We start from the raw sequence: 15,310 nt of genomic DNA, 5'->3' as shown, positions 1-15,310 counted from the left end.
TTCTTCCACTCACTGGCCACTTTATTAGAAACACTAACTGTTCCACAGGGAGTGCAGAGGTCGATGCAGATGGTGGGGACAACCTCATTTCTATGCTCATTGTCCATTTTATCAGCTCCACTTACTATGTAGCAGACTGTAGTCCATCTGTTTCTCTGCATACATGGTTAACCCCCCTTTTACTCTGTTCTTCAATCTTCAGGAACCCCCATGGACCCTCACAGAGCAGGTACTATTTGGGTGGTTGGTCATTCTCAGCACTGCAGTAATACTGACATGGTTGTGGTGTGTTAGTGTGAGTTGCGCTGGTGACACTGAGCTGTTTAAAAACTCCAGCAGTGCTGCTGTGTCTGATCCACTTACACCAGCACAACGCCAACTACAAAGTGCACCTATATATTAAGTGGAGCTGATAAAATGGACAATGAGTGTATAAACAAGGAGCTGGTCATAATGTCATGGCTGACTGATATAAATGGTGAATCTGTGCTGAAGATTGAATGCACGTTAAATGTCTAACCTGACTTGGATTTCAGGTCCTGGGGTGGAGTTGAGTCCGAGCTGAGTTTGCAAAGGGCAATTTCAGTGCTGTTGTTCCACATAATAATCTCACCATCACTGCTGCCTGCACAAAACATGCCAGAAAACATAAAGAGGGACACTAATGAAATTAGAGAAAAAATGAACAAATGTAGTCATTTTCATCAGTTTCTCTCTTGAAAATATGTTGCAGTTGCTTTGATTAGGTAATGCTGGCTACCACTGTTTAGGCATCACTTCCGCTCTCAATGCACAATTAATCCATATATATTTGCCTTTTAATTTGTTATTCTATGTCATTTTTTTAAAAACACAATCGAACAAAGCTGAAAATTCAAACATTTACCTTTGTGAATATTCCTGGTACATGTGGTATATAACTGATCTGTATCCCTTGTCAAATTTGTGCCGCACATGTTAAGCACACTTTGAGCATTACATTTCCTGGCACTACCAATAATGCTGGGTTAGCATGCTATCCTGCTATGAACTGTTTATCAATAACAACCTTCCTTGCTCCTTGCAAGCGACAGAGAGAGCCTGTCACTGCGAGTGACAGAGAGCCCATCACTGCAAGTGACTGAGAGCACCACAGCTTAGAACTATAGATTTGAGCAGCGTTCAACCTTCATTTAAATAATTAGCACTTACCAATCCGCTAATCCCCTCACGTCTCACGTCTTTTCCCTCTTATTGTGTTTTCTCCCTCTCTTTCTCCTTCCTTTTCTCTTACACTGATATTTCCTTAGCCCACTCAACATGGTGTCTTCCCAAGACCGAGCTCTCCAGGCCCTGAGCTCAGAGTTGGCCTGGCTGGACTGGCAGATCACTGCCCTCCTGAAGAAGCAGGACGAGCTCCTTCAGCAGAAGTTGCAGCTCGAAGCCGCCCGGGATGTTACCCCTCTGTGGTCGCGCCAGCCTCGTCTCTTCGTACACCAGGAGATGCCATTCTCACGCCAGCCCCAGCTCCACCTGGTCCCTGGGAACGCCAGCACTGCAGAGGGCCTTCCAGACCCTCACTGCCACCCCAGCCGATTTTCACCTCCTGCAACCGATTCACCGCCCTCAGTTCACCACCTACGCCTTCACCTACGCCTTGGGCCCCGTCACCTAACCCAGCGCCTAGGTGCTCTACACAGGACTCAGTTTATGTTATCGGTAGTTCTACTGCCCGCCATGTTAGAGTAAGAGGTATAAACAGCCACGCCACTGTCTCCTGTTTTCCAGGGGCTCGTGTTTTAGACATAGCCAAGCATCTCCCCTCAGCCCTCCACAGACACAACACCTTCAGGTCCATGGTTATCCACATCGGGACCAACGACATCTCCGACTGTTGTAGTGAGGTCCTGAAGGAGCACTACCAGACTCTACTGGACACTGCCAGGAAGAAGACGGACACCAGGATCGTCATCTCTGGCCCTCTTCCCACCTACAGGAGGGGATCTGAGCAGTTCAGCAGGCTCTTCGTGCTGCTGTCCTGGCTACATGGACAACTGGTCCTCGTTTTGTGAGCAGCCAGTGCTCTACCGGAGGGATGGGCTTCACCCTAGTCATCTGGGATCCGTCGTCACAGAATATCAAGAGGGCCATCCACTGACAACAAAGTGAAGGCCACGTAAGTAGCACCAAATATAGAAACTCTACAGGTAATAACGCTAGTGTTACTGTTTAAAAAAAGTCGATTGCTAGCACTTCTACAAATATTTATTCTGTAAATACAAATCCTCATATCACAAACTGCCTTGAGACGCCACTTAGTTTCCTCCCAATTGAGACTGTGTCTGTTCCCGAATAAAACAACACATCAAAAATCTTTGAAAAGTTTGCTCTAGTAACCTGATTCATATCAGACCAGTTATACCAGTTTGCAATGACCGCACCTTTGGTCTAAAACTAGGGCTGCTTAACATAAGATCCCTTACATCTAAAGCCATTATTGTAAATGAAATTATTACCGATCACAATGTCAATGCTCTGTGCCTCACAGAAAAGTGGATTAGACTCGATGAATACCTTAGTCTAAATGCAGCCACTCTAACAGGCTACAGCTATGTACATAGCCCTCGTTTAAGCGGCTGGAGAGGAGGTGTGGCAACCATTCTTACTAAAACTTTAGGCGTGAGCCAGAAAGTAGGATATACATTCTCTATTTTTGAAGTTCTTTTACTTAATATACTTGATCAAGGAACAAATAAAAATTCATTTTTATTAATTACAATGTACAGGCTGCTTGGGCCGTATTCTCAGTTCTTACAGGAATTCTGTGAGTTTCTATCAAGTTTAAAAATGTTTTCAAGTAAAATAATAATTGTCTGAGATTTTAATATCCACACTGACAATCCTCACAACGCACTAAGTAAGGCATTTATATCTATCATAGACTCCATAGGTTTCACCCAAATTATAAAAAGGCCCACACTCTAGACTTAATACTGACCTTTGGTGTAGACATAACCTAGCCATTCTCCCCAGAACACAGCAGTCTCAGACCATTACTTAATCTCATACGAAATTGAGTTTAGTGGTAATGTGCGTTTATCACCATGTTATCATATTAAGAGGACTATAACTTCCTCCACAGCTGGCAGCTTTATCAGAAACCTTTCACAGTTATCAGGTTCTGCCAGCTGTCCATCTAACCCTACCGAGTTAGATATCTTGACCAAGTGCCTAGAGGATACTTTTGGTCTACTCTAGATAATGTGGCTCCATTATAAAAATAAAATAGTATGGCAGAAAAAACTTGCCCCTTGGTATATTGATCATACCTGAGCTTTAAAACAGACTGCCAGACAATTGAGCGAAAATGGCATCTGACTAAATTAGAAGTGTTCCAGTCCGCCTGGAAGGAGAGCCTTATAGACTATAGAAGAGCTCTTAATGCAGCACGCTCATCTCTCCTCTCTCATAGAAAACAATAAGAATAATCCCAGACTACTATTTAGCACAATTTTTAAAATAACAGAGAATAAAACAGTTATTGAACCCCAGATTCCATCAGCCTATAGCACCAATGATTTTATGAATTTCTTTAGTGAAAAAACTAAAAAATTGGGCAGAAAATTCAGAATGCATAGTTAAACTCTACAAACCTGCTGCCTTATAATGCTAGTCTAGATCCTGAGAATATTATAATCACTGCAGAGAGGCTGAAATCATTTACATTACTTCAAGAAAATGAACTAGTTAAAATGGTCTCTTCCGCTGTCATCCACCTGTTTCTTAGATCCGATTCCTACAGGTTTACTCAAGGAATTTTTGCCAGAAATAACCAAGCCTATTCTGTCAATAATAAACTCCTCTCTTAGTCTTGAATATATCCCAAAAACAGTAATTAATCCGCTGATTAAGAAAGCTAACCTTGATCCCTGCGATTTATCAAATTATAGACCTATCTCAAATCTCCCCTTTATATCTAAGATCTTGGAAAAAGCGGTAGCAAAATAATTAACCTCTTATTTGCATAGGAATCATCTATTTGAAAAAATTCAGTCTGGTTTTATCTTTTATTTTTTATTTTATCTTTTATTATTCTCTGACAAAGGAAGTGTGTGTCTGCTAGTTCTTCTTGATCTTAGTTCAGCATTTGACACAATAGACCATGAAATCTTACCAGATAGACTGGAAAACCTTGCAGGGATAAGAGGAATAGCTCTTTCCTTGTCCAGGTCTTACCTCACTGATTGCTATCAGTTCATTAATGTAAAGGGTGAATCATCTGTCCTTGCAAAAGTAAAGTATGGTGTTCAACAAGGCTCTGTTTTACGACCTATATTATTCACAATTTATATGTTACCATTGGGCACCATTATCAGTAAACACAGTATAAATTTCCACTGCTATGCTGATGATACTCAGTTATACATATCAAGTGAACCGGATGATAAAATCAAACTTGGCAAGATTGAGGACTGCGTAAAAGACATAAAAGACTGGATGTCGAGTAACGTTCTTTTACTTAACTCGGATAAACCAGAGGTCCGGCTTCTTGGTCCAAAAGCAGCTAGAAACAAACTGTCTAACTTACCTCTTAAACTTAACAATTTCTTAGTTGCATCAAGCTCATCTGTTAAAAATCTTGGTGTCGTGATGGACCCTGATCTGTCCTTTGATGCACATATAACTAATATCACTAGAACAGCCTTCCTGCATCTCTGCAGTATTGCTAAATTAAGAAATTCATTATCTCTACAGGATGCAGAAAAAATAGTCCATGCTTTTATTACTTCAAGGCTAGATTACTGTAATGCCCTGCTGTCTGGATGTCCCAGCAAAAGCCTCAACAAGCTTCAGCTAGTCCAGAACGCTGCAGCCAGAGTCCTCACAAGAACCAGAAAGTTCGACCATATTAGCCCAGTTTTATCAACCCTACACTGGTTACCAGTTAAATTACGCATTGATTATTGACCTATAAAGCTTTAAACGGACTCGGTCCCTCAGTACCTGGGTGAACTTCTTTCCTACTATGAACCATCACACCTACTTAGATCATAAGGTGCTGGCTCACTACTCATTGTGACAACACCAGGACCGCTTCTGGGCTTGTGTGGGGGGAGGAACTTATTATCACTGGTTTGCTTTCCAACACAAGAATTGCATCCAAATGTTGGATAAAACACTACAGGAAGGCAGGGAGGTGGACCCAAGAGCAAAGAGGAACACCTGTGTGAAAGGGTGTTAAATATGTTTATTAAGGCAATGGAGTGTGTATTTAACATACTGGAGTTGAGGAGACCCAGAGCCAGGCTTGAACCAGGCATTGAGTTACTGCTGTGCCACCAGGAAGCACATATGACAATGGGAAAAACATCTCAAGGAAGGGAAAATAAAAAGGTGGGAAAAAGGGCAAACAAAGTGGACGCTGGAAGCAGCATGCACAAACAAAAAGCTGAACTGGAAATGTGAAATAAAAGATAGTCAGAAATGACCTGTGTAATTATGAGAGGAAGGAAACTTTATGTTTCACCTGTTTGCTCTTAGAGGAACAAACACCTTTGTATGACTTGGAGCCGTTTGTAGTGCAAGAATTCTTGTGGTTTTTAAGTGGTTTTGGAGCAATTTCTGTCTTTTGTTTTTACAGCCCTCTTTCCTTCTCTTTTCTTTTTGTTTTTCTTTTCATTGTGTTTAAATACCCACCTGGGCTGTGTACCGTACCAGTCACCCCTCTTCAAAGGTGTGTCAAAGTGCTGCTGTTCACCACAGCCTTAAGTAGAGGAGTTTGAGCCTAAGCCCGAGGGCTTCTGGGAATTGCAGTTCCCTGAAGTAATGGCACCTCAGGGAACCATCAGCCTCTGCTGGTGGCCAGCAGCGCAAGCTGGGCCCTTACAAGTGCTTACAGTGCTTTTTTCCTCTGCTCTTTGCAACAATCCTTTCCCCACAATCACAAATCTTTAAGAAAAGGGAAGTGACACTATAAGTCAAGACAGTCCTTTTACAAAATGAGCCAGTAATGCAGCCTCACATTTGGCACCAGGAGTGGATAGTTTCCACACGTGCATCAGGCCAGAGCAGAGTTTGGTGGAAGCGAAATCACTTCTCACGAAATCAGAAATCACTTCTCCTGACATCTCCTGATATCTACTATGCTCCTCCATCCATAGATTTTATCCTATGCAAATGAATCTATAGTTATATAGGCTACCTATGGTTAAATATATCCTAATGTTAACATTACCTAACAGGCTCCTAATACACTGAACTTGTGCTTCTCTACTCAGTCCTTCTATGAGAGACTTGAATACCCAAAGGTTAAGTCTTTGTGGTGGTTTAGACTGCCTTTGTGGATAGCTTGCACTTTATGAGTTGGGTCAGGATGATCATGATTGTCAGATCCCATCTAAACTCCACAGTCAGCTGAATAGTCCAGAAAGTCATTATTGTTCCCTTTGCTCAGCTGTTCTGAAGACCCAACATGTGATCTACATGGACCTTAACTTGCCATTGGCAAACTTGCACAAGGCATGCCAAATGTCCTCTTTACTGCAAGATAGTTATTGGTATCCAGAGCTTCCTGGGATGTCTGAAATCACACACCAACATCTCCCAGAAAAACATCCGAAGTGGTCATGATTGCTTGTCATGAGCTTTCTGTTGTTGTAGTCGGTGCTTGGAAACAACCTTTGGCTTTGGCAGTGACAGGAGCATGTGAGGTTGATGTTTCAAGAGCAATTCTGCTGGATTCCATTCTGTGACTGTGTGTGGAGTGGTCATGTATATGAACAGGAAATGTGTGTGTCATTGATTGAAAGGCAGTGACTAAGCCTTCAGTCATATCCGTATCTTTTTAAAGGTTTGCACAGCTAATTCTGCTGCACCTTTTGAAGCTGGATGGTATGGTGGTATCCATACATGACACTCCATTTTTCTTGAGAAACTGTCTGAACTGTTTAATCCCAGGTTCAGTAAACTGGGGGCCATTGCCTGACACAATTACCGTTGGCAGTCCATGTGATGCAGAGAGGGTCCTGAGAAGACTGGTTGTCTCTTCAGCAGTTGTGTGTTGGGTCGGAAGAATTTCAATCCATTGAATGGATGTCAATCACCAACAGAAGGTGTTGGTCATTCCCCTCTGCATAATCAACATGAATTTACTCCCATGGTGTACTGGCCCACAATCGTGGATGTAAAGGAGTTGTCACAGGTCTATTCAATGTGTTTTCACAAGAAATGCACTGGCCCACAGAATTCTAAATGCCTTGATCTAGACCTGGTCACCACAGGAAGCTTTGAGCCAATGCTTTAAACCAAGTCATTCCAAGATATTGTTGAGGTAAGTCACACAGTAACCTCCTCCTGAACTTTTGCATTCTTGCTCTGTGGACAGCTGATCCTTCCTTTCATAGAAAGGCTTACGTTCTGAGCTATATACAAACTTGGGCCACCCTGTCAATGTTAGATCCAAGACTTTTGGAAAGTCATGACTTGTCTCCTCTACAATGCCCTGGTCTACTGGTGAGACTTGGAACACTACACACTCCTCCTCATACTTAAGGTCATTCTTGTATGGAAGTCTTGATAGGAGATTTGCAGTGACATGAGCAGTAAAGCATCGGTACTGTATGTCGCAGTCATATGCTAACAGAATTAAGTACTCCATAAAATCTTGAAGAAAAGCAGCCTTGGTCAATTTCATCCTCACTCTGTGCTTCTCAAGTCTTGCCATTAACCAATCTAGGAAAGTTAAATGTCCCTCTTTGGTAAGTGCACACACCAACATTGTCAGTGCACATTGGCCATTGTGTGCTGAAAATAGCTGGGGTTGTGGAGATCCCATAGGACAGATGACAGCACAGAAGCCCCTTATGCATACTCATTGTCGAGGACTGGTCTGACTCAGGATCCAGTGGTAACTGCTGATATGCAAAAGACAAGTCTAATTGCTAAAGACTTTCCAAAGAACTAGGGTAGCAAACAAATCTTCTGCATTGGGAAGCAGCTAGTCCTTAGACAGTATGCAATGGTTAACAGTATATTTGTAATCGCTCCCGAGTGGTGCAACCACCTAAGCGTTGGCCCTATCGTCAGGTGATGCTACAGCCGTCCGTAGCCAGGAGTACAAGAGAGCACAATTGTCCTCGCTCGCTCTGGATGGGTAGGATGGCCCCCCTTCACCCCCCATCACTCAACGCGATACTAGTCAGTGCAGGCATCTGTTAGTTGACGTAATCGATCCAGCGAGTGCCATTTTGCATGAGTGGCAGTTCGAAAAGAAGCGGTGGCTGGTTTTACAGAATACAATTTACAACCATTTGTCACTGTGTTTGCACACTGTGACCATTGCATTTAACCCATCTGTGCAGTGAAACACCCACATGCATGCACATTAGTGAACACACATACAAGGGGCAGTGAGCACACTTGCCCAGAGCAGTGGACAGCCCTACCCACGGCACCCAGGGAGCAATCGGTGCCTTGCTCAAGTGCACTTCGGTCATGGACTGTCAGCCAAGGGGATTGAACCGGCAACCTTCCGGTCACAGGGCTGGTTCGCTAACCTCCAGCCCATGACTGGCCCCACAGGTCTCGGAGGAAGCTTGCATTAGCCTTCGCCCTCCTAGCATTGATAGTATCGTGATTATTGGAGTCCTAACTAGTGGGGGTGTTGGAAATGACTAAATTGGGTAAAAATTAGGTTTAAAAAAGTATATTTTTAATCATCACACAGTCTAACTGTACCATCCTTCTTGAAAACTACCACAAGTGGAGCAGCCTAGTTGCTACATTATACTTGAGTAATCATTCCATTCCTCTGTAGACACCCCATTTCTTTCTCCACTGCTTCCCTCAGAGCATATGGAACTGACCTTAAATTGTGACTAAGTTGTAACTTGTTTATTCGCATCTCCTAGTAATGGGAAAACATGTGAGTTTGCATGAGTTCACTGAGTTCAGTTCAGTTGAGCAGTAGCTTAAAAGTTGAGTAGTATGTGATCCCTAATCATTTAGTGTGAGATCCCCAAAATTTCCGTCACCCCAAAAAACCCAGAGATGCCCAGTCTTTAATAATCTATTAAGACTTTAAAAGTCGAGTAGGGACCCAGCATTTTCCAGAGCTGAAGACTTTGTGAAATCCTCCTTTTGGAAGTTCAGTATGTCTCTTCAACTCCATGGTGTCTTTGTACACAAGTTTCAAGCTGAAAGGAAGATGGATCCTTCTCTGACAGTAGTTGCATGTGATCAGCATCACCTGAAAGACCACAAACCAACTGGTCCCTCAGAGCATCATTAAGAATACGGCCAAACTCACTGCTTGTCCATCTTTTCAATGCAAGAATGCGATCAGCTACTGTTTCACCTTCATTTTGATGTCTTCTGTAGAACCTGAAGCACTCTGTGATCAAAATTGGTTTGGGCTTGAAATGCAGTGATAGGGTTTCAGTGCTTTCTTTATATGTCAACTTGAATTCTTTTTTTTTTTTTAGCTGACTTAGGCTTTTAAGAAGCCCAAATTTCATGGGATCCAACAGTCAAAAACTTCAGCTTTCTTCCCTTCTGCACTTTCTTTCATAGCTAGCCATCTTTCAAAATGTTCTAAGTAGGAATCAGACTCCTCTTTCTTGCCGTCAAATTCTGGAACATGCCCTATCACTATCATTTTTCCTTCACAGGCTTCCTTGTGTGAACTTAGTTTCTGTCTGTTTCTTTTGTCTTTTTTTTCCTTCTGCTTCTGGTCCTGTTTTATTTTCCTTTTTTTCCCCAGCAAATTTATATTACTTGCACATTTTTGTTGTATCCGTGATGTTTTTCCTGAGCCTTAAGCCCATCTCACAACAGAGGCGGTAACATGCTCCTATATTAATCAATGTAGGCTTTTACAACGGCCACGCATGCCACACAGCGCCACGGCGGTAACATACGCTGTGGGTCTATTTTTGACATGTTGTGCGCAGCGTACTAACAGTTTCTAGACAGAAACAGCAAAGAAGTGCAGTTTTTAATGCAATAACATACAACGTAGGCTAACAAACAAATCAATAAATGCAGTTTAACACTTCGACAAAGTAACAGAAATCCCTTGTGTTTTTATTGTTGATCTCATATATCATGTATGTAAAGTTTATTTAAGCAATAAACAGACAACATTTGTATTATGTTAGAGGCTACGTTCACATTACAAGCCTCGTGGCTCAGATCCAATCTTTCTGACATGATGGTTCACACTCGTTTAGGTAAGTGATTTAAATCTGTCATTAATGTGAATGAACCACTGTCCTGTAATGACCCTCATGCGCACATCCTGCTCAGTAATGTCACGTGAATGAATTACATGCATCACCAGCACAAACTAATGAGCAGAATGAGCTTTGCTGAGATCATTGACTCTGATCAGCTCTCAGCTTCATTATTAGAGCCAGATGAAGGAGAAAAAGGTGAGATGAGCTGCTTTTCCACCGTTTACAGGCTTTAATTTCTGATTGGTGCTAAAAAAGCACATGAATTCCGATCTGAGCATCACATTAAGGTCTCATGGTGACAAATCAGACACGTGTCCGATTTAGGATTACATATGAAAGTGACTCAGGTTGGATTTGAAAACATCAGATTTGTGTCCACACAGCCCTGAAAACATCAGGTCTGAGTCACATTAGGGCAAAAAATCGGATTTGCGCCACTTCAGCCTGATGATGTGAATGTAGCCATAATGCACTGCAAACAGCCTTGCAATGCATCCAGGCTGAAATAACAAGCATCATGGGATGGTTCTGCATTACCAAGTACACATCTGGTGTGAAATGTTTATTATACTATGACAATGTCCTGCTGTTCATGACATTCACCACCTGAGGGCGCACTTCTGATATGCAGGAACCATAACCAGAATGACTACAGAGTAAATATGCTGTGCTTAGCAAGTTGCTAGCGATTTCCTGTTTACTAATCCGTGGTGCAAAATGTCTGTTATACTTGAAAGTCAACAAAAGCAAAGCCAATTCCATACAACATTCAATATAATGGCAAAAATAGACTACAGATAAGTAGAAAGTAGCACCTATACTAAGTACTAAGTATTTGTAACTAAGACATGCTTACATAACATGGAAATACACTAGTGGGAATTATCACAGGTGGATAAAATGCTACTTATATCATAATTTCTGCATCATACACTGGTTTATAATGTTATAGATGGCTGTACATGATTTGCTAATAAAAAGAAGAGCTGATATATGTTTTGCCAAGCTAATCTGGTAATGCCATGCTTAAGCAATAGAATGTAAGAGGTAGTGTTTTATCGCAAAATAACATTACAGCTGTGATTTGGACACAGACCTCGAGTGTTCTATTGCTTTTATACAACAATTAAATAAATAAAGTAAGAAATCAATAAACTGGCTCGTGAAAGCGCCATTTAATATGTTTTAATGTTCAGTTCCTTCCACCAAATTATAGTTCCTTAACAAGCAGCTTTTTGCTACATCACAAAAACGAGCTCCACCCATTCACTGCACAGCCTGCTGTAAATCTTGCCTTTTGAAGTTCAGGCTGAGCCATAAAACTGCCACAATATCAAGTTCAGCTCAGTTTCGTCAGTTTTTGTCAGATCCGTATTAATGTTGTTTTGTTCCATCCAGTCAATAAAGCTTCTTACAGCCTATTTAGTTTGATGAATGTCATAGGGTTAATTTCTGGCTGATTCCAGGTTGTTTAGCTGTTCTTCTGTCACAGCTGCCAAATGAAAAGCTTCAGTCAAAAGTGTTTCTGTAAAGTCTTCAGTAAATACTTCAGCTTGAAGCTTCACTCTTAACACTGGGGGTTGTGGATGGTTGGTGTAGTGTAGTGGGTAACACCTCTGCCTTCTATGCTGTAGATGGGGGTTCAATCCCCTGCTTGGTATGGTACCCTACACTATACCAATAAGAGTCCTTGGGCAAGACTCCTAACACCACCACATCGTAATTCGCTCTTATCCAGAGCGTCAGCCAAATGCCGTAAATGTAAACACTGGAGGAGGCTTTAGCACAAAATGCTTCACTTTACTTAGACCGGACAAATACAATTTATGAGCTCTTATAATTTGTTATAAACAGTACTTATAATGTATTATATTAACAATTCATAATGCATAATAAGCATGGCTATAACATGTAATACATTTTTATAAATATTTATAGCCATGTTTACGATGTCTTATGAATGCATTATAATGTGTTATGGATGTGTTTAAAGATGTTTACAAACATGACATTCATAGAAAGTGTTACCAAAGTGTTAATACTTAAGTAAATTAATTAGTCAAGTAAAAGTTAAAGTACTTTCTGAAAACAAAACGAGCAGAAGTACTCAGGTCACAAAACTACTCAAGTACTGAGTAACTTATAGAACTACAGTGGACTTTTTCAGTAAATCCAGCATCTATCAGCACAGGAACTGAAGTTTGTTCAGCTCTATTTTTCTCTTTTTTGATTATAAAATAAAATGCTAAAACTCCAAAACCAGAGATGTGACGAATTACAAACAATGCAGTTGTTCTCACCGACAAAACAGAATAAAATTAAACATAAAAACGATTATTAGTTGAGTAAAAGGCAGATTCCTATAATCACTAATATACTTGAGTAGAAGTAAAAGTATTGTGATTTAAAATACTCAGGAGTACAAATACATCTTTATTTTACCAAAGTCCATGTACTCGAGTAAATGTAACTAGTTACTACTCATTCACATAACTAACAATTAGCTAGTTAGTTACACTAGCTAGTGTTATAGTTCAGGTCCTCTATGGTTGACCCTCCCATGATTACATCACCATGACCAGTGGCTAATAACCCACAACCCTGAGGGGGGGGGGAGAAGTGAGGGGTGTTGAAAGGTGGCCGCTGCTCTTTAAATTCAGAACATAAAGCAAGTTCACCACTGCATCTAAGCCACGTCAAAGCCACCGAAAGCTGGAGATGGGAGCGGATTATAAAGAGGAATGTTTTTAAGCGTTGTGTGGGGAGCTGAGGGTCCAGAGGAAATGAGAGGCAGTGCTGGACCTCCATTATTCATCTGCCCAGTGGCTCTACTTATCCAAGACCACTAACAACATCCACTCTGACGGCGGCTGCAGCCCATTCTAATCACCGCTCTAATGGGGAAGCGGAGGTGAGCTCCGATGGCCAGAGGCGCCGCCCTCTCTCTCCCCACTGACCATCACATGCTCAAAGATTGCCCCACTTACACCTGCTGTGACAGGACTTCAAAGGAGATGATGAAACTAGCATTAATGTGTTAGCATTCGACAAAAAACCGGTTCACACAATCTTAAACCAAATGGAGTCAATTAGCTGAGACATGTTTGAAATCATTAGTTTGCTTCTTTAAATTTAAACTGGAGCTAAAAAGCTAATTAGAAGGGGAGGTTTGACAAAGGTGTTGCTATGGTTTCCCAGGTGGTTGTTAAGATGTTGCTAGGTCATTGCTATGGTTTCCCAGGTGGTTGTTAAGGTGTTGCTAGATCACTGCTATGGTTTCCCAGGTGGTTGTTGGTGTTGCTAGGCCACTGCTATGGTATCCCAGATGGTTGTTAAGGTGCTGCTAGGCCATTGTTATGGTTACCCAGATGGTTGTTAAATTGTTGCTAGGCCATTGCTATGGAATCCCAGGTGGTTGGAAAAGGTGTTGTTAGGCCATTGTTATGGTTTCCCAGGTGGTTGTTAAGGTGTTGCTAGGCCATTGACATGGTTTCCCAGGTGGTTGTAAAGGTGTTGTTAGGCCATTACTGTGGTTCTCCAATGGGTTGTTAAAGTGTTGCTAGGCCATTGCTATGGAATTGCAGGTGGTTGCTGAGGTGTTGTTAGGCCATTGTTATGGTTTACCAGGGTGTTGCTAGGCTATTGCTATAGAATCCCAGGTAGTTGCTACTGGTGTTGCTAGGCAATTGCTATGTTATCACAGGTGGTTGATAAGGTGTTGCTAGCCCACTGCTATGTTTTTTTTTGTGTTTATTACTAAGCCATTGCTGTGGAATCCAAGGTGTTTGTAAAGGTGCTGCTAGGACATTACTATGGTTTCCCAGGTGGTTGTTAAAGTGTTACTAGGCTAATGCTATGGAATCCCAGGTGTTTGTTAAGGTGTTGTTTGGCCAATGCTTTCAGAACAAACCATTCTGTGTGACATTCTCTCAAACACTGAATTCTGGAACATTTTACAAAAGTTGGTGTAGCACATCATGAAACAGCCCTTTAAAAGTTTAGAGATATTTCACCTTCTTTAGAAATTTGAGTTTCTGTTGACAGACTGTGTACTTTGCCTCTTTGGTATTCTGTGTCAAACACCTGGCATCTAATGCAAATATCTATTATTTAATATCTTTGGAAGTTATGTGTTAATGAAGTTTTTAAGATTTTGAAATATTAACCATTATATTTGACACTGTAGTTTTGATTTATTAGAAGCAAAAGTCAAACTGACATCTAACTGAGATGTTTTTTGTCCTTGCCAAACACACACCACACTCTCAAACATCCTGTTTGAATCTTTCATGCTTTTAAAATGTTTAAGCCTACAGCAGTTCATTGCAGGCACTGTATTAATTTGGAAACAGTATATCCCTCATGATGTATATTCCATGAAGCACCTCTTATACTTATTTTGTTTAATCATTCCTCACTTGTATACACTTACTTCTTCAAGGGTTCTTTAGTACAGACAATGGTTCTGTATAAAAACTTGAACACTCAAAGAACCATTTGCATGCTTAAATAGTTCTTGTATGATGGAAAATGTGTTGTATATGATTCTATGTAGAACGTTTTTGAAAATGATTCTATATAGCATGAAAAAGGGTTCTTGTATTGCACACTTATCAGGCAAAACATTATGACCTTGTTTCTATGCTCACTGTCCATTTTATCAGCTGCGCTTACTATATAGCTGCACTTTGTAGTTCTACAGTTACAGACTGTAGTCCATCTGCTTCTCTGATACTTTGTTAGCCCCCTATTATCCTGTTCTTCAGTGGTCAGGACCCCCATGGACCCTCACAGAGCAGGTACTATTTGGGTGGTGGATCATTCTCAGCACTGCAGTAACACTGACATGCTAATGCAAGTGGATCAGACAGCACAGTGCTGCTGGAGTTTTTAAACACTGTGTCCACTCACTGTCCACTCTATTAGACACTCCTACCTTGTCGGTCCACCTTGTAGCTGTAAAGTCAGAGACGACAGCTCATCTGCTGCTGCACAGTTTGTGTTGGCCATCCTCTAGTCCTTCATCAGTGGTCACAGGACGCTGCCCACAGGACGCTGCCCACAGGAGGGTTGGTGGCCTATTCTCAGTCCAGCAG

At 41.5% G+C, this 15,310-nt stretch overlaps 1 protein-coding gene across 2 annotated transcripts in view; it reads right to left on the bottom strand.

The window, feature by feature from the left end:
• LOC108443153 (WD repeat-containing protein 49) overlaps window positions 1-15,310 on the bottom strand; it is an 89,123-nt gene that overhangs the window by 33,563 nt on the left and 40,250 nt on the right. For both annotated transcript variants that reach the window (XM_017723605.2, XM_037539863.1), the window contains exon 12: window positions 521-625. In XM_017723605.2, coding sequence (XP_017579094.1) covers window positions 521-625 — 105 coding nt within the window. The remainder of the gene's footprint in view (window positions 1-520; window positions 626-15,310) is intronic.

This window comes from Pygocentrus nattereri, chromosome 7 (genome assembly GCF_015220715.1).
Source record: "Pygocentrus nattereri isolate fPygNat1 chromosome 7, fPygNat1.pri, whole genome shotgun sequence".
NCBI classification, from domain to species: domain Eukaryota; kingdom Metazoa; phylum Chordata; class Actinopteri; order Characiformes; family Serrasalmidae; genus Pygocentrus; species Pygocentrus nattereri.
Note: the sequence above shows the minus strand (reverse complement) of the source record. Positions and strands in the feature narration are given on the sequence as shown.